Source organism: Equus asinus, chromosome 9 (assembly GCF_041296235.1).
Source record: "Equus asinus isolate D_3611 breed Donkey chromosome 9, EquAss-T2T_v2, whole genome shotgun sequence".
Classification (NCBI taxonomy): domain Eukaryota; kingdom Metazoa; phylum Chordata; class Mammalia; order Perissodactyla; family Equidae; genus Equus; species Equus asinus.
Genome location: NC_091798.1, coordinates 38,752,676 through 38,773,229, shown reverse-complemented (window position 1 = coordinate 38,773,229; position 20,554 = coordinate 38,752,676). Strand labels below are relative to the sequence as shown.

Below are 20,554 nucleotides of genomic sequence, written 5' to 3'. Positions count from 1 at the left end.
TTGCGTTCTGAGCACCCAGTTTCAATGTGGGGAGGGAGGATTCTCCACATCTCTGATACCAGTTTAACACAAGGTTGACATAAGGGAAGACATACTGTAGAAAAGAAACCATATAGTAACTTTGAATGACCTTGATTAACTAACCTCGATGTTCTCTGTAGGTTTTATGGCCCCTCCCAGCTGCTATATGTTGATAACTTTATTCTTTTGAGTTCCTTAGGAATGTGATGACTCCCAGGCAGAGAGTCTATGTTGATAGCCATCATCAATGACAACTGAAAGATCAGGGTATAGGGCGTTGTTCCAGTCTCTGATGCATATCTAGTAAAACAAAAGACTATCAGGAACTAAGACCAGATGTCTGCCCCCACCTGGAGATCAGATGGAGGCCCCACTGGGATTAGGTCTATTTTTCAGGGACTGTTAATCTTGGGTTGTCTATACTTCTTATCCTTCTAGTCAGATACTTGATTTAAAAAGGTACCTTTAGATGTTCCAAAACTGTTGAAAATTAGATCCAGGGTCTAATAGAAAGAGAGCACCAAATCCTAACCACTAGACCACCAGGAAGCACCATCAGGGTCTAATAGAAAATGTGGCAGAACAGCAAAGGAGACTAAATGCACAGCCTCTACAGGTGTCCTATGTCAATGTCAAGGTCCCACTGGGAATACTTAGATAAGTGAACATGGGAATCTTAAACCCTTTGATTCTCCTGAATCTTCCAGGCCAACATAAGCAGACTCTTACTACTTGCCAGAGGAAAGCAGTGTCCCTTTTCCTGGAAATCATACAACAACCTCATGAGGCAGGTGCTTCACAAAATGATACTTGTTCTCCTCAACATCTGCCCTTCCGATCCTCATTCCTTCCAGGATATAACCTGTGGAAAAGCACACTTTCCGTTCTGGGGGAGATAACTTACACAGAAAGGACTGCAAGACCTGACTAACATGTACTTGCAGGAACCAGCAAAACATGAGTGAGAGTGGATTTTGACAGTATTGGACCAGGGTATAGAATAACAGGCTGGATATGGTAGAATTAAATGACAGAAAGCTTGCCCGTGACTTAGGATTTAAGCTTCTAGAAAGGATACCGGGACCAGATCCTAAAACTTTGTCCAGTAAGGTCAATGACTCTTCAAAGATTAGACAGAATTAATGGCTAATAAATGTGGCAAAGATAATGAACTATCCTTGGGCATATTATGGCGGAGAATATCAGAAGGCTCAGAGAGGTGGGAATGTTAGAATGGGTTTACTGTATAAAACCTGAGAACCCAACAATTATGTTCCCTGAGAGGGCCCAAAAGACACTCTCCTCACTAGTGAGGAATGCACTAGTGAAGGGAATATTGACATCTTTGTGAAGCTCAGTGGGAAGCTATCCCTACAGGCAAAGGTTTTTGGTATGTGATGCTGGCAAAGAACTAGCCTCTCTGATATGAATGAGGATAAAGAGATTTTAGAATAGAAGAGACCAAGTGGCTTTACAAAACTATTAGTGGCAAAGTAGATTTAACTACTGTAGTAGCAAAAAGACCACCACCGCAATCAAGATATTTTGACTCATAGGAATTTGTGGCTATGCCTAATAAATCATAGTGTTCTTAGGTGTGAGAAGGATAGACAGACAAATAAAATGTTGCTTGACTTGTTTAATAAAAATATTTGGGAGCTGTTATATAGCTATTACAATGGACCATTGAATCCCTCACCCTCTTTTTAGATATAAATCAGGTCACAGCACCAAAGCCCACTGTTAGAAGGGGAAGATGACTCTCTTTAAGGAAGAGCAATGCCACTGCAACTAAAGACTCTAAGTGCTCCTTCTACACATTCCCAAAGAAATCTGCAGCCATTTGCCTGGGTAACTGCACTCGGGCAAGTGAATTATCCAGAATTCTCGAAGAAGGGGCCATCTGAAATTGAGATACTGCTTGGCTCTATATTTCTGATATAGAGAGATATACAGAGACTGGTTGCATTGCTAACTTGTGATTACTGTGGAAAGCTGCAAGTTGGGGGAAGGTACATCACAGTGACTGTGGCCCTCCACCCAATCCTCAGAGATCAGACTCTGGACCCCCAATGCTGCTGTTGACTTGTTGCGTTCAGATTTCTAGATTGGTTGCAATTTGCATCAATGGACTGATAGCCTGACTCTATTTCCCTCACTTTTTTCCTGGTACACACATCTTGTTAAGGCAATTTGATTGTTAAATGCAACCATCCCCAGAAAGAGATTGATCTGTATAAATACATTTGGAAATCTTTGAAAATTCAGATATCATCATGACCATCCCTTAATACGCAATGACTTTCTGGTTAAATTGTATAAAAATTTTTCTCTGTGAAAATGCTTTTGTCCCTCTTGCGTTCAACCCTTCCAGACAAAGGATCTGAGTAAGAGAAGGGGAATAATTGGAAAAATATAAAGTTATAATTTCTGAATGAGACACAATGATTTTACAATGATGGAGAAAACACATTGGGTACCCAGGAAGGCACAGGAATTTGGGAGGACATTAATGATCTTTGTTTTTCAGAACTGTTTCTGGAAACTTCCCTCTCTTCTTGAAGGAAAACTCCCCATGCTGTCTTCCCAAGCTGCTGTGAGCACTCTGAATTCAAGTGGACTGCTGAGTGTACAATCACACCTGACAGTGCTGACTATGAGACAGCAGAGGATGGCCCAAACTCCCGCAATTTCCATGCAGAACACTTCCAGATGTCATCCACACACCTGAAGTGTATGAACTGATATCAGGGACAAGAAAAACTGCTTGGAACTGACTGCCTCAGGCAGCCCCTCTGAAACTAAGGACTGAACTAAATTATTTGAACTGAACTGAGAATCCTGGAGCAGGAGGCCCCATAGTTGGAGGGTGTCTTAGAATCCTAGTTAACCTGTACTGCCTGCTAATGTATAACCTGTTTGGGGTGCCCTTGTAAACTCTTTGTTTCCAGACGTACTGCATTTTTTCTGTGTGTTCCCTGCCTATCATGACACTGCCTCAGCCCTACAAGGCATTTGGGTCACCTTCACCTTACTGGCCAGAGTTGTGCTGTTGCCTGAGTTGGTGCCTAGGACCAGGTAAGAGGGTTAATAGAAAAACTTAAGCAAGAAGTCACCTAGCTTTCTATGATAGATCTTTATGGTAAGATGTTTTAGTTGGCCAGATCTAGGACCTGTGAAGGGCATAACCAAAGCCAGTATTGCAAGTTGGTCACCCTGCTATGTGGCGTCCTACTGATAATAATCTTGTTGTAAAGACACTTTGGCCAAAGGCCAAGTGGATGGACTGTGTAGAAAAGAATTACCAGAGCAGGCCTGAGACTGCTATCCTTAGAAAGGCCTTCTTGCAAGGTTGGCCCTTCGTTGGCATCTGGGACTTGGATTTGTGGAGTGTTCCCATCATTTCATAACTGATAAGGGTGGTGTACTGTGCCTAAACTGTATATACAAACAATGTGGTTCATGCTGAATACCTGCTTTCCTTCTGGGAGTCTGGAAGTTTGCTAAATGCTAGGCAGAAGATGCCCAAGTGACCAGCACCCAACAAGAACCCTAGATTCTCAGGTTTGGGCAAGCTTCCCTGTAGACAACACTTCACACATGTTGTTACAACTTGATGCTGGAGGAATTAAGCACATTCTGTGTGACTCCAGTGGGAGAGGACTTTTGGAAACTTATATCTAGTTTCCTCCAGACTTCGTCTGATGCACCTTTTCCCCTTGCTGATTTTGCTTTGTATCATTTTATTGCAAGAAATCATAGCCATGAGTATGACTATATGCTGAGTGCTGTGAGTCCTTCTAGTGAATCACCAAACCTGAGGATGGTCTTAGGGACCTCCGATGTCAAACCCTTTCATTTGTTCCTTGACTGGTAGAGTAAGAGACAATATAGTGGAAACCCTGAAATTTCCCTTTCCCTTGCTGAGATAGTGAATCATAAATAATACAGCATCCTGAGAGGAATTTTAGTGCTTAACACTACCTCCTAAAACTTAAAGTATGCAGAAGTGATAGTCCCCATCATATCCTCATTTATCTGTTCATTCCCTGCAAAAACTAGATGGATCATAGCGATGTCAATGGACTGCAATATACTTAACCACGTGGTAACCCTAATAGCAGCTGCCATGCCAGATGTGGTATCTTTATGGGAGTAGATCAATATAACTTTTGGCTCTTGGTAGGTGGCTATTTTTCTGGTGAATGCATTTGTTTTAAACTCCATCAGTGAACAAAATCAAAAGGAGCTCGTCTTCTCATAACAAGGCAGCAGAACACATTCACTGTCTTGCCCCAGAGCTATGTTAAATCTTTTGCTTTCTTTCATAACATATTCCACAAAGAACTCAACATTGAACATTCTGCAGAACATAATGCTAGACCACTACATTGATGACATCATGTTAATTGGACCTAGTGAGCAGATGTTGGCCGCAGCCGCAAAGGTCAAGGAATGACAGGTACCGCCAAGGCTACTTGTTGTTTAAGCAATCAGAGTTTATTGATACAGGAGAACAGAAGGAGGAGCAGGGATAAAGGAGTTCAGAATGAGGAGCGGGGAAGCAAACAACAAATCGGCACTTACAGCACCCAATCAGCCGTGGAAGTCCTAATAGTTTGTACGGCAGGCGGAAGTGCCGATTGTCTGGGTCTGAGGCAAAGCGTCCTCTCTTCAGTGAGACTCCCAATTGTTCTATGCTTGTGACTCCCTTTTACTCTAAGGTTATTTGGGTTCTGACTCAGGGTTTCAGACACTTGGATACTTTGAGTTATTTCTTCTTGTTCCCATGGATGGGATGTTTCTATCTTTTTGTTCCCACGGAAGGGATGCTTCTATAGTCCAGTCAGGTGCCCGTTGGGGTGGCCAGCCCAGACAGGGAACATGATGCAGGACATTTTCTTATTAACTTGTGCCTTGGGGTCAGGGCCAGAGTGGCCATCTCCGGCTCCGAGCTCAGACACATTCTTTCACGTAGGCCCCAGATCCCAGTGTCCCCGGAAAGTGGGGAGGTCAGTGAACTCTGTACAGCAGTAAATGGCAAGAATTCTCAATGGCCTATTAGGACACATACATGTCAAAGTGCAAAAGATTATCCCCATAAAAATTCAGGGGCCTGCCTAGTAATGATTCTAGGGATCTGAAGCATGCCAGGAAATCCCCTCTGAGGTAAAATACAAGTTATCTCTTGCATCTCTTGACTCTAAGACAGAGACACTGTCTTTGGGGACCTCTCTGGATTTTAGAGGCAGCATATACCATATTTGGAACTCCAAATCATGCCAGGTTTGAGCAGGGCCTGGAGTAAGAGAAAGGTATGCAGCAGGTCCAAGCTATGATACTAGCCAATCTAATGTGACCCAGCCAATGTGATGTTGCTAGAAACACCCATTGTGGATAAGGATGCCGTGTGGAATTTCTGGCAAGCTGCAATAGGAGAATTACAGTGCAAATCTTACAGTGCAGACCCATGCCTTCTACAGCAGATAACTTCTCTGTGTTTATAAATAAATCCTATCATGCTCTCAAGCCCTAGTAAAGACTGAGTGCCTGACTATGGGACACCAAATGATTATACCATCATCCTACAGCTAGGTAGGTATAGGAGCAACCCTTCATACAATAGAAATAGTAAATTCAGAACTGGCTCCTAGCAGGTCCAGAAAGAATTTCATGAATAGGTGACCTGGATTCCCATTTCACTTACCTGTATTACACAAAATTCTCTCTCAATTCACGGGAAGATTCTCTATGACCAACTGCAGAGAAGAAAAGATCTTGGCCCAAGTTCACAGGTGGTTGGTACAAGCCAAAAATGTTTAACTGCTGAATTACAGGCCTAATCAAGGGTGGCCCTAAAGGACAGTGGTGAAGGGAAATCTTCCAAGTAAGCAGAGCTGTAAGCAGTACACTTGCCATCCATTTTTAATGGAAAGAGAAGTGACCTGAAGGATGGATGTGCATAGATAGCTGAGCAGTGGCAAATGAACTGGCTTGTTCGACCAGTATCTGGAAGGAACACAATTACTATATTAGAGACACGAAAACTAACTTACCAGACATATATAAAACATCAAATTCAGCAAGTATAGAATTCATATTATTTTCTTCATAATTTATAAAAACTGACCATATTGTGCGTGTAAAAAAAAACTTTCAACAAATAGCTAAAGACGGAAATTATATGAGCATATTATCTGACTACAATGAAATTAAGCTAGAAATCAGTAACAAAAAGATGACTAGAATATCCCATGTGTTTGGAAACATAAAAATTCAGTTCTAAATAACCAGTGGATCCAACAAACCATCACACTAAAATTAAAAGCTATTTTAAACTGAACTATTTTGGTATATCATCACAAATCATGTAGGATGCAATTAAGCAGTATTTAGAGAAAAGTTAATATCCTTGAATAAATATATTAGAAAAAGAGAAAGGCTAAAGATTAATGAGTTAACTATCCTTCTCAAGAATGAGAAAAACATGAGATAATAAACCGAAAACAGGACAAGGAAGAAAATAACTAAGAGAAGAAATTAGTGAAATAGTCAACAAGTATCCGAGAGAGAATCAAAATACCCAAAAGTTGATTCTTGGAAGTGTTAATAAAATTGACAAATCTCTAGCAATGTACAAGAAAACTAGAGGGAAGGCACAAATAACCATCAGAAGTTAAAAGGAGAATGGCAACTCAAATATTGTAGACAGAGACAATAAAAAGTTAATAATAAAATATTATGTACAAGTCTATGCCAAGAAGCTAAAAATTTAATTGGAATAAACAATTTCCTAGAAATATAAATTAATCAAACTGATTCATCAAGATCAGAAAAAAATGAAGAGTATGATAACTGTTAAATAAGTTGATGTTCAGGACCTGTTATCCATGAGTACTACCAAGAATTCAAGGAAGAAATAATTCCAATCTTATACAAACACTTCTATAGAACAGGGAGAAAAAAAAGGGAGAACACTCGGTGCTGGCCCAGTGGTGTAGTGGTTAAATTCATACACTTGGCTTCGGTGACCTGGGTTCTCAGGTTCGGATCCCAGGCACAGACATAGTGCCATTCATCAAGCCATGCTGTTGCGGCATCCCACATAAAATAGAGGAAGACTGGCACAGATATTAGCTCAGGGCTAATTGTCCCCCCACACACAAAAAAGAATGTTCTTAGAACTCCCCCAAAATGTTAGTTGTTTAGCATAACCCTGATGTCAAGAAAGGAAAATTAAAAGCCAATATCATTCACTGACATAAATTAAAGGGGGAAAATCAGGTAATTATCTTTACAGACACACAAAAAGCACTTGTTAAAATTCTGTTTATGATAGGGGAAAAAGGTCTCCAACTAGGAATAGAAGAAAACTTCCTTAATCTTTAAATGATATGAAAACATTTACAGCAAAACATGTTAACTGTGAAATGCTAAAAGTAGTCCTTTGAGATCAGAAACAAGACACAAATGCCCACTATTACATCTATTTGATATTGTACTGGAGGTTTTGGCCATCATGATAAGGCAAAGAAATACAAGTTCTATAGACTGCAGAGGAAGAAACAAAGTTGTTATTATTTGCTGGTGATATTAAGGACTACACAGAAAATCCAAACTACCTACAGATAAAATATTATAATTAAAAAGAGAGTTAATGTTTGCAGAATTTGAAAAAATCAATATAAAATTAATTTATTTTGTAAACGAGCAATAAACAGATATTGACATTTGACATAAAGATATAGTTCACAGTCATAAAAACATCAAATAGCTAAGAATAAGTCCAACTAATAAAATGTAAGGCCTCTATGGGGAAATTATATGACTTTATAAAGAGACATTAAGATAACTTATAAATGGAGAAATATATGATTCACATGAATTGGAAGATTCAATATTTTAAAGTTATAAATTCTGTTCTGCTCCAAGACAACATTACTTTAAAATTCATATGAAAGAATAAATCATCAATGATAGCTAGTGAACTTCTTAGGAAAAAAGAGCAGGAAGCAAAACTTGCCCTACTAATTATTAAGACTTGTTACAAAGCTATATTAATCAAGATAATCTGGTATTGGTGCACAGACAGAAAATTTGACAGATGTAGATTAGAGAGCTCAAAACCAGACTTAAATATATATGGAATGTTTGAATATTAGAGAGATGGCAAGTCAAACTGTCTTATTCTGCTCAGGCTACTCTAACAAAATACCATAGACTGCTGGCTTAAACAACACACATTTACTTCTCACAATTCTAGAGGCCAAGTCCAAGGTCAAGGTGCCAGCAGAGCGGGTTCTTGGTGAGGGCCTTCTTCCTGGCTTGCAGATTTCAGGGTTCTTGCTGTCTCCTCTTCCTCTTTTTATAAAGGCACTAATCTCATCATGGGAGCTCCACCCTCAAGACTTCATCTAAATCTAATCACCTTCCAAAGGCCCCACCTCTTAACACCATCACACTGAGGGTTAGGGCTTCAATATACGAATATGGTGGGAGGCACAAACATTCAGTCCACAACACAGATCAATGGACAAAAGATGAAATACTCAATTAAAAATGGTTATCCATACAGAAAAAGATTATGCTGGGTCTTAATTTAAAAATCAATTCCAACTGGATCTAAGACTTAAATGTTCAAAAAAAAACCTTTAAAACTCTTGGTGGGAAATAAAGATAAATATACTTTAGACCTTGGAGATAGCAATAATTTCTTCAAAAAGACACTAATAAATTTGACTGTATTAAAGTCAAGGACTTTGATTCATCAATAGACATCTTAAAGGCTTGAAAAGGATAAGTCCTGGGGATGTAATGTACTGCATAGTGACTATAGTTAATAATAGATCTTTTATTACACAACATATTATATATATTTATTATATAATAATAGAGTAGATCTTTTTGTGTGTGTGATGAAGACTTTTAAGATTTACTCTCTTAGCAACTTTCAAATATGCAATACAATATTATTTTTTTCAGATTTACAAGATTTATTTCCACAAGAAAAAGTGGATCTCCTTTTAACATGAAATTCACTGAAAGAAGGTGTTTCAAAGCAATTTTACTTCTAGAGAATAAGTTACTGCACACATTTTCAGGATACTTCTTAGATACAGTTGGGCCTACTTTAGTGCCTTACGGGGTCTAACTTTCTTTCCGTTATCTTAGCCCGGCAATTGTGACTCAGACAATTAATGTCATATTTACTGTCTTAGTCAACAAAAACCATATAGATCCTAAAACAGTTTAAGAGTGGCATTGCATATATAATCCAAATGATTTCTGAACAATGATCTCTCATAGCCGCTGGATAACAAAGATCAACGATTTCATAGCATAGAAATTTCAGGCTCAATGAGGTAAATTGATACATGTGAGGGCTGATACACTATTCTTGGTGCCTGCAATACAGTATTATTAACTATAGTCATCACAGTGTACTTTACATTCCCATGACTTATTTATTTTACAACTGGAAATTTGTACCTTTTGACCCCCTTCACGCATTTCACCCAACCTCAATACCCCCCGCCCCCACCAGCAACCACCAATCTGTTTTCTATATCTATGAGCTTGGTTTTGTTTGTTTATACTTTTTTTTAGATTCCACATATAATAAGATCATATGATATTTGTTTGACTTATTTCACTTAGCATAACGCCCTCTACGTCCATCTATATTGCCACAAATGGCAAGATTCTATTCTTTTTTATGACTGAACAGTATTCCACTGTATATATATATATACCACATCTTCTTTATCCATTCATCCATCGATGGACACTTAGGTTGTTTCCATGTCTTGGCTGTTGTAAATAAGACTGCAATGAACACAGGGGTGCAGATATGTTTTTGAATTAGTGTTTTTGTTATCTTCAGATAAATATCCAGAAGTGGAATTGCTGGATTACATGGTAGTTCTATTTTTCATTTTTTGAGGAACCTCCAAACTGTTTTCCACAGTGGCTGCACCAATTTACGTTCCCACCAACAGTGCACAAGGGTTGCCCTTTCTCCACATCCTCCCTAACACTTGTTTCTTCTTGTCTTTTCGATAATAGCCATTTTAACAGATGAGAGGTGATATCTTATTGTGCTTTTGATTTGCATTTCCCTGATGACTAGGGATGTTGAGCATCTTTTCTAAGAGAGTAGATCTTAAAAAGTTCTCATCATAAGAAAAAAATCATAACTATGTGTGGCGATGGATGTGAACTAGATTTATTGTGGTTATCATTTCACAACATATACAAATATCAAATCACTATGTTGTACATCTGAAACTAACATATTATATGTCAATTATATCTCAATTAAAAAAATGTGAAAAGGTACAAACCAGGAGAAGATACTCACAATATACACACTGACAAAGAATTAATATAGAATATACAAATAACTCCTAAAAACCAATGTAAACAAAAATAACAATAGAAAAATGGTAAAAGACATGAACACACATTTCACAGAAGAAACACACATAACCAGCAGACACATGAAGAGATGTGCTTTTGCTGTAGTCACAGAAATACAGATTAAAACCAGGATAAGGTGGTTTTTCTACAAAGTTTTTTGACAAAAATTTAAAAGCCTGACAATACCAAATGTTGGAAAGGATGGGGATACAAGAGCTCCAAGTCTTATATACTGCAAGTAAGTGTGTAACTACTTTGGAAAATAGTTGGGCATAATCTATTAAATTTAACAATTACTCCTGAATAAATACTTGAGAGTTTCAGAATTTCTATTCCTAGTTATATACTCAAGAGAAATTCTAGCACATTTTCATCAGGAAGTATATATAAGAACATTTATAGACTGTGCACAAGAGCAAAACTCAGGAAACAATCATATGCCCACCAACTGAATGAATAAACTGTGGTATATTCACAAAATGGAATATTTTACAAAAGTCAAAAACAAATGAACTCAGTAACACAAGATTATTGGACTATAACAATAAATATTAAGTGGAAAAATAAGTACCAAAGTATTACATACAATATTTTACCCTTATGATAAAATTTAAAACAACTCAATGAAAAATACATGGGGGGAAGTAATATATAATATAATAAAAGCATATTCAAAAAAGCAAAGAATGATGCACATAGGATTCAGGATGATGATTATCTTCACCTGGTGGAGGTGGGGAGGATTATGAGGGACCATATATACGGTTTGACAGAGACTATTACCAACGCCCTAGCATTTGGGGGAGATGCTGTATTCATGGATTCTTACTACTATTGAGATAGATAAATACACATACAGATATACAGGCAGATGATATCGGATAGGGAAATAAAGCAGGTCAAGTATGGTTTATCATAATTCAATTCTGTGAACCTGAGGTCCAACGGGATTTTTTTTAAAAAACAAAACAAACTGGTCCCCCCCCCCCCGCCAGCTATGTGATAGAATAAAAGCCCACAGAATCACCAATGCGATATTCTTGCCAAAAATGTTTAACCTCGACCAAGCCTTTAGACCTTCTCTCCAAGAGCCAAAGCCCTGAAACCCAGGAGACTTACCGCCTAGTTCGGCTGCAGCCGTAGAACAGAATCAACGCGCAGGAACAACGCTTGGAGGTAGAGCAAGGCTCTCATCGACACGCATCAGCCATGACTCCAGACGGCAAAGCAAAGTGGAGAGGCAGAGAACGGGAACATAAACAACAGCGTGCTAGAATCTCGTGATCCTTTACGGAAGACCGTAATGGCGCCGCGGCAGCCTCCAGACTCGGAAACGAAGACCACCCTTGCTCTGCTGCCTCTTCGTGACCCAACGGGCGCTGGAGTCCGAGAAGATTCTCCTGTCTAGTGCCGAGGGGACGGGAAAGGCTTTTTGTGAACAATATCTCCAGGGACCTAGATCTGGAACCCTGAGCGCTGGCCAGAGGAGTCCGTCCGCCACTTCTCCAAAGGCAGAACGGAGCCTTTCCTCCGAAAGCACAAAAGAGCCGTTTGTATGTAAATAAACGAGCAAAGAACCTAAGTGGAAAGATGCCCTAATGTCTGCTAAGCGTCCAGGTTGCTGAGGAAGACCCAGTGAAACTTCTTTAGGCTAGAGTAGAAATACTCACTATATAGACAATTATCTGCAGGAAATAATACCCTTTCTAGGGAATTTTTTTTCACCCACAGAATGTGCAGGATTGTTGAGACATCAATTTTCTGCAAAACTACTTACCTACGAGGGAAATTTTTCGTCTCAAGGTGCAGACTAAAGCCAGTAGTACCGAATGTTCTGAACTGGGGTTTTTTTGAGGAAGATTAGCCCTGAGCTAACTACTGCCAGTCCTCCTCTTTTTTGCTGAGGAAGGCTGGCCCTGAGCTAACATCCATGCCCATCTTCCTCTACTTTATATGTGGGACGCCTGCCACAGCATGGCGGGCAAAGCGGTGCCATGTCCGCAGCCCGGATGCAGGTCACAAACCGCGGGGCCGCTGAGAAGCAGAACATGGGAATTTAACCGCTGGGCCACAGGGCCGGCCCCTGAACTGATTTTGAAAAAGCCATTAAGCCCGGTGCAGTGAACAAAGCATCAGTACTGATGGCCACCACCAATCCCGATGAGGTCAGCAAATCGGAAGATCCTAGTCTGCCTTTTAAACATTATTGACAAGGAACCAGTATTTAAGCGCTGGCATTAGAAGGGAGCTGAGAACACTGTGGAGGTGCAGTTCACAAGGCTGGTCAGACTTGGACGATAGTTCCAAAACTGAAATAATTTACCTTCCAAAAAGGCTCTCAGAGAAGACTTCTGGGCCATTCCACGTGAATCCGGAGAGATCAGAGAACTAGAGAATTCCGGACTTTGAAAACAGGGAACTCAAAGCTCAGACTGTGCTCAAATTGGACATGTAGGCTCTAGACAGAGGGGCATTTTCTGACCTTGAGCAAAAATCTCCTGTGACTCTTTTATGTACATAACAACTTCCTGGAAATAATTATCACCTCTCCTTAGAGCTCTGGGCCAGAAGAAAAAGAACCTACTTTTCTTCCACCTTCAGCAACATGGGGACATTTTCTTTGTTCAATTCAAGAAAATGGGCAGGTTTGATACTCCAGTGCCGGATATGATCCTTCTGAGATGTCACGTGTACCCAGCAACTGCAACAGCTTGGTATCCCCATGAAAGCTAGGACTAAGAATGAATTTCTAGCTACAGTATCACTGTAGCATGCAGAACATCTGGCCCTGACCATAGGCCAAAGGATGTAATAAATATTAGAAAAGATTTTTCAAAGTTGAGGGATAAATTATGTTATGTGGAAGTGAAGTTTAAAATAAGACTAAGAATCAGAAAAATGGACTTGACCAATTTAAATCATAGATATAAATACTATCTCACAAGCAAAATAAATAAATGGTAACTCTGTGAGGGGATGGATATGTTAACTCACCTTATTGTAATCATTTCACAATATATATGTATATCAAATTATCACACTGTACACCTTAAATGTACACAATGTTATTTGTCAATTATATCTCAGTAAACTGAGGGGAGAAAAAATAATAATACCATGGCATTAATTTAAAGAATACAAAGAAACCACAATACAAAGACAAAAACATAATTAAGGGAGAGAGCTTCTTAAATTCAAAGATCCCATCACTGATTTTATATACACACACACGCACATACATAATTTGGATTCTACTTTTTTGTTCTAAATTTTATTCTAGAATACCACCCTTCCAACTGTAAAACAAACATCTAGACCATCAGATCCTTGAGAACAGAAATCAAGTATCATTAATGTGTGAATACCCAGAGCTCAATACAGCACATTGTAAATGGTGTGAGTTAAATCAATATTTTTATTTAGGTAAATAATTTAATGATACAACACTCAAATTTATTTAAACACAATATTTCAAGTTATTGTATTTTTGTCTGGAGTACAGATCTGAAATGGTACAAATTGTACCCAAATATTGAACCATGAAGTAAGCAAACAGAGTGGAAAAAATTCTCTTGAGTTAGGTTGCCATTTCTCATGTCTGCTCACTCTTACCTGCCTCAAACTATTTCTATTACAGATATTTAGTTAAACCTTTAATGGAGAACTTGTGAAAATGTCTGCTGACAACAGGACTATATGAGATGAGCTCATAGGGGCTGGGCAGGGGGCCCATGGACTCTGAAGTGGTGCTCTTCCTGCTGGAAGCCAGTCCTCATCTCTCTTCTGCTGTAATCCAGGCCTGCTGGGATGAAGCCCCACTAAGTAGCTACAGACCATTTAAGTATGGGATATATAACTTAAATGTATAAATAACTTAAAAGTAGGAAAATGGTTTTCTTTTAAAGAAAAAGCAAATGGAAGACCAGCCATTGCTCTGGAACACACTGGTCAGGGGACACTGAACATCCCCTCCCCAAATGTCTGCTGCCCCCACTTGTCAACATCTTGTTTCCCTGACCTATGTTTCTGGCGCGATGGCTAGAGTTACCACAGAGGCTTCACAGATAGCAGAAAACTAGAGATTCCACACTAGATTCACGTTCTGCGGACAGCAATAGACACATGCGGTGTGGACTGTTCTTAAGCCTGGTACCCTGCTTGCTTTCAGCTTTACAGGCTGCTTAAGAACACTTCTTATTGAGAGAGACTCTGCTGGTCTTGGAGCAGCAAGAAATAGTGAGGCTTACTTTAGTGGTGACAAGAATGACCCTCTTATACCATAGGCCATATGGTGCGCATCACCAAGTCTGTGGGGATCAGATGTACTTTGGTTTTGGGGTTGTTTTTTTTTTTGGCAGTTCATATATACATACATGTGGTATAATTTAATAAAATTGCTTTTCTTATGTTTCATTGCTTTATAAAGTCACACCCCATATACAGTCATCATTGAAATTCACTGATGGCCAGTACAAAATTTAGAAAGTTCCAATACTGTAAAAGCATGGCAAGGGGTTATGGACCCCAAGGTAAACTTCAAGATGGGTCGGCCCTAACATTACTCACTGTGGAGTGCAAGCACTAAGTTCTGTCTAGTTCTGCCTGAGAGGAAAGGACTTCATCCATGAGTACTGTCACAGTTTGATCACCAAACAGGAAACAAAGGCTTTCTTGGCTTTGGCACTTTCTGTTCCCTGGAAGGGTTTCTGACTGGTGAGGCAGAGAGGACAGTGAATGATCCAAAGTGGATCAACAACCCCTAATTGGGCCAACAGAACACCTTGGAAGACTGGAAGCTAAGAACTGTTGTCAGCGACATGGGTCTGCATCAAAGCATAGCAGCACAGCTCCCTCCCCTCAGCCGCTTCCTCCACCCAAAGCCCGGCGGAGGGAAGCTCTTTGGGAGAGGAGAAGAAGGGAAGTTGGTACAGATGAAGGCCATGCTGCTTCCCAAAGGTCTGATGCTCTAGGCCATACCTAATGAAGACTGCAGAATATGATCCTATTTTGAAAATGAATGGCACCATTTTAACAGCAGAGCATGTTGGGAAAATCCAGGATGCCTACTTTGAAACTTAGACTCAAGAATGTGAAAGCCACAACGAGTATGCAGGTAAATTCTCCTCTTAAAAATCTAGGTGAGTATTTTGGTTTTCAAGCACCATACAAAAACTTTTAAAAAACTTTAATTGCCTAGTGCATTGCACACGTTAGGCAGAGTTTTAGAGACCCTACATCTTGAATGGGTTAAGCAATCATTTGTAAGCCTCTTCATGAAACATGGTTAACTCAGTTTTTCTGGTGACCTGAGATTAAACATGGAACCAAACTGTGTTTCACTCACAACACATAACCAACCAAACTGCATGTATAAGTACAGGTTTATGCAAAAGCCATGATATAACTATATTTAGCCTTTCAGATTAGGTACATTGAGCTATCTGCTCACTCTGTATGTCCCACCAAACACAAGAGCAGCAACTTTTCTATGTCAATACAATTATGGGCAGAAATTCTATAATATGAAATAGAGGTTCTTCTATAAAGTTTAAGATTTAGGGTAGAAGAAGGGAAGACAAAAACAAAATTCCCATGAAGTAAAAAATAATTCCACTTTGGTCCAGTACTCCATGAAACCCTGAGATAAACTATAGTCCTCAAAGACATGTACTTGAATCTAGCTTCATGAAGATACTTCAGTATGCTTCAAACTGGCCCATCATCATCTTCCTGCTGTATTCATAAGCCAAAAATAGTGCCCCATTGGCAGGGAACGCTCGAATCATAGTAGCTTTCAGTCCAGAATATAAGGCTGCTATTCCTTCATTTTTCACAACACTTAGAAGAGTTCCGATAAATCCTGCCTGTTTTCCAGATATGGAAAGAACCTGAATTCTGGATTTGATACAATCCACTGGGTATATGACACCCCAAAGGCAAATTCCAGCAATTCCACCACTTAACATCAAAGGGACAGGGCCTAGTTCATCTTTCGATCTCCCTGAGGCAAAAAACGATCGGCTCAGTTCATAGCCACCGAAGAAGAAGAAATAGCCCGGTATTTCTTGAATTAGAGTGCTCGAGAGTCCGTGGTAGAAGCCCAAGGGGCCATCCTTTCTAAGGATGCTCTTCACGACGGACCAAACTGTATTATGGCTTTTTGCTATCTTCCCTGACATCTCCATTTCGTGCATGGTCTGTAGCCGGCACTTCACAAGCTCAGTGGGGCACAGGGCGAGCGCAGCAAACGCAGAGGCGAAGGAACCGGCGGTTGCAGTCTGCAGATCACTCAGTTTTGCCTGCTTGTCCAGTCCAACCACTTTCCTCACAAACTGTTGGCAGAAGCCGTAGCACATGAAGAGGACCGAGTTCTGGGCGACATAGGCAATGAGCGCTGGACCAGTCCCCTTGTAGAAGCCCCGCAAGCCCACTTGGGAGTAGGTCTTGAGGCAGCAGTCGGTGAGGCCCTTGTACAGGGCGGGAAACGTCTGCATCTTCACTTTCAGGGTGTCGAAGGGCTGCCCGGTCAGGACACACGCTGTGCCCCCTATGGCCCCCGCTGTGAGGTCGATGGCGGCTTGGATGGCAGGACTGGACTTCATGTTCGCCCACTCGTCGGCTCGTCTCGGTGGAAGGCAACTTTCTGGAGCTGAGGGCGGGCGTCTCACGTCCCGCCGCCTGCTCTCGGCTCTCTCCCCGGAGGGAGAAGCCGCTTAACCCCACGCCGGGCCGCGGGCGGCCCTCCTCGCACGCTGAAATAACCCCCGGCCCCGGCCTCGCGCCTGCCCCGCAGCGCCCCGCGGCCGCCGCCCGCCCGGCCCGGCCCCGCGATCCTAGCGCCCGCGGACTATATAAACACTTTTAATGAATTATAATACAGCCATTGAAAGCTATTCGATAAATTCTTGCAATTATGGCCAGAGACTCTAGGCGCCGCTATTCACCCAGCGGGGAAAGAAATACTTTCTTACTCGGCCCGACCCCCGACCTGCGCCGTTTCTTACTAGGCAAAAACAAAACGGGAGATGCTCCCACTTGAAAGACCCTGGAGTCAAAGGTCAATCTACAGAAACAGAGGTTTAAAATAGGGAAGACAAACAAACTACTTGGGGGCTTTTGCATGACAATGGTGGCTGCTTTTGATCCAAAAACTCTTAACCGTCTCTGGGACAGGAATGGCGGCTCTGCAAAGGTGCGGGCCCCGCAGCGCCGCCCTTGGTCCTGCTCTCCTCTCGCCTGGGGACTCGCGGGAGGCCCGAGCGAGGCGGGCAGATCCACTGCTCCGGGCCTGAGGAGCTGGAGAAAGACTATTACGTGACAACATGAGCAAGAAGCCGAGGCTGGAGCCCTGGGAGGTGGTGGGACACAGAGTCATCATTTCTAGAAGTAGGTACACGGCATTTTACAACAGGCTCGGAAAACGGATATTTATATATCGCTAAGAAACGACAGAAAAAGCCGTGTGGCTCCCGCGCTGTACACATGCTCAGTTTGGAAGGTCTTGTTGAGGAGCCATAGAGCTTTATGCAGCAGCAGCAGTTGGGGAAAGAATTGACAACAAACCTAGCTTTCAAGGCAAGATGCGGTCTTGGACATTAGTGAGGGAACTGCTATCAGGGCACGTTTCCCTCCAGATGCTCATAATCCCAGCCTCGGAACGAATTCTCTTAAAGGGTACATACATTCTAAGGCCTACTTGGTATTTCACTTTGGGGGTAAAAAAACAAAATGGGGGAGGGGCAGAAAGTATGCTGAAATGATTCTCTCCTTCGTTTAGAAAGCTTTCCTTGTCTGATTATCTTTGGCTGTCAATTAATAGTTAAAAGTGAGGCTCTGAAAAGCAGATGAATAGGTGGAGTCTGTCAACAGGTAGACTTCACTGTAGTAGAGTGACCTGGCCGTTTCTGTGGAGAATGCCCAGGTGTCAGTTTTTGGATTTCTTTTCTCTGGAACCACATGGTTTCTCAGAGAATAATCTTCCAATTTTGGCTGTGTGTGTGGATGTCTGTGAGGGGAGATGTATGCCTTCGATACTGATGATGGGGGAAGGGGGTGACATTCCTGCAGTAAAGGATACAGACTACCACATAATTCCCTTGTTTGATGCTGTACAACCCAACCTTCATCTGCGTCTGCTTTCTCTGAGTTTGAGCCTTCTTTGGTTCACTTTACCCAGAAAATAAACTTTCCGTCTGTGGGATAAGGAAGAAGAGTCATGTGGCTTCCCATGGTAGGATAGGGATCCTGGACATCCAACAGCTCGGAACACAGACTTTAATGAATCCCATGTTTCCAGCCCCACACCTTCCCCCTTCCTTGGAAACTTCTGCAAACATTGAGCCTCTCACAGGTTCTTTATCAAGTGAGTTCATCTCTCTTTGGTGTACTCCATAGCATGTAACTTTCTCTGATCTGTGAAGTATCATTTCTTCATCTGCTTTGGCCTTCTCAAAGTGGGTTGACATCTCTCATTCACTGTTATCTCCTATTTGCTTTATCCTTGGGAGTTACTGTTATCTTGGCGGGATTTTTGATAGAGAAAAGAGATATGTGAGAACAATCTGCCATTTTAAACTAGAAAGGGATTTTTAAATCCTTCATGTCATATTTTAGGGATTTTTTTTTTAATGTTTTGATATAACTCTCAGTAAAGTCAGAGAAAAAAAGCATATTTTAATACTTATGGTGGAGGCCCTATCAAAGTTATCTAGAGTGCATTCAGTATTTTAATAACCACTGATTGTCAATTGATGTTTATCTGGTTCATTGTTTACTTTTTAAAAACACAAACTGAGTTTTTACAAACACACCAAGATGCAGGATAGTGTAATATATTACCAACTGCTTTTTCATTAAGTTCACTTCTATGTTTTGGAGAAACCAAATTAGTAATCATCTCAGGAATTGGACTTGGAGATTTTAGTTTTCCTATCAAAATATTTCAAAAATTTGTACTGTGTAGTAGTAACTACACTTGTATTAGCCACTTTAAAGAGTGATAGAGATAATCTTATTTTTGGTTGAACATGCATTTAAACCATGAAAAACATACATAGAACAAATAGTTATTGAGTGCTGGCTATGTTCACGGGATTGGGTTAGCACTGTATTGCTGCACTAAGTACTAAATGGTAGCAGAAATTATTTAAATAATATATTAAGTAGACTTTACACAGACATCTAACACAAATTAGAAATCCACCTTTGCAGCCTCCTAAAGAATCAAAGTAAGTCTACAAATAAACATTGAATACCAAATGAAATGGACAACTATACATTCATCCCAGTGACTTAGAAGTGGTTTTGGCCATTAGGTGTACTCCTTAAGGGAGCCCATTATCATAGCTGTAATAAATAGAAGAAAGTCCAAGACATTCCAAGTCCAGTGACATACCATGTACTCTGTTTGCACTACCATCTCACTATGGAGAGCTAAAACTGTAACTAAAGTTAGTTACTGTAAAGGTGTTAGTTGCCTCAGTAGCATTTAAAAAGTATTTTACATCTTTTCTGCAAAACAGAACAAAATCATTCCATTTGCAATAACATGGATGGAACTTGAGGAAATTATGTTAAGTGAAATAAGCCAGTTAGAGAAGGATAATCTCTGTATGACTCCACTTATATGAGGAATTTAAAAATATGGACTAAGAACAGTTTAGTGGATACCAGAGGAAAGGTGGGGTGGGGGGTGGGCACAAAGGGTGAAGTGGTGCACCTACAACATGACTGACAGACATTAACGTACAAGTGAAATTTCACAAGATTGTAACCTATCATTAACTCAATTTAAAAAAAAAAGTATTTTACATCTTTTATCTTCCATGTAAATAAATGAGTAAGTGCTACATTGCTGTTTTTTCTACTTTGGCTGTATGAACAGCCATATTAGGCTATCTCTACACTGGATCTCTTTGGGGTACAGTTCCTGATACACACATATTGCCAGTCTTTAAGCACTGTTTTCTTTACTTTGTCTCTCTGATCAAGAACACATAGCACCCCCACGTTCATTGCAGCAACCTAAGTGTCCACTGATGTTATGTCAATTATATCTCAATTTTTAAAAAGACACATAGATGCTTCCAATGGATACCAACATCAAATATCAGAC

The 20,554-nt window shown here is 40.5% G+C and overlaps 1 protein-coding gene across 1 annotated transcript; it reads right to left on the bottom strand.

Annotated features, from left to right (window-relative positions):
- Positions 1–16,006: 16,006 nt before the first annotated feature.
- Positions 16,007–17,193, bottom strand: LOC106836951 (mitochondrial ornithine transporter 2). Its single transcript, XM_070518093.1, has one exon. The coding sequence runs from the start codon at positions 17,040–17,042 to the stop codon at positions 16,137–16,139; it is 906 nt and encodes a 301-aa protein (XP_070374194.1). The 5' UTR covers positions 17,043–17,193; the 3' UTR covers positions 16,007–16,136.
- Between the last annotated feature and the right edge of the window lie 3,361 nt (positions 17,194–20,554).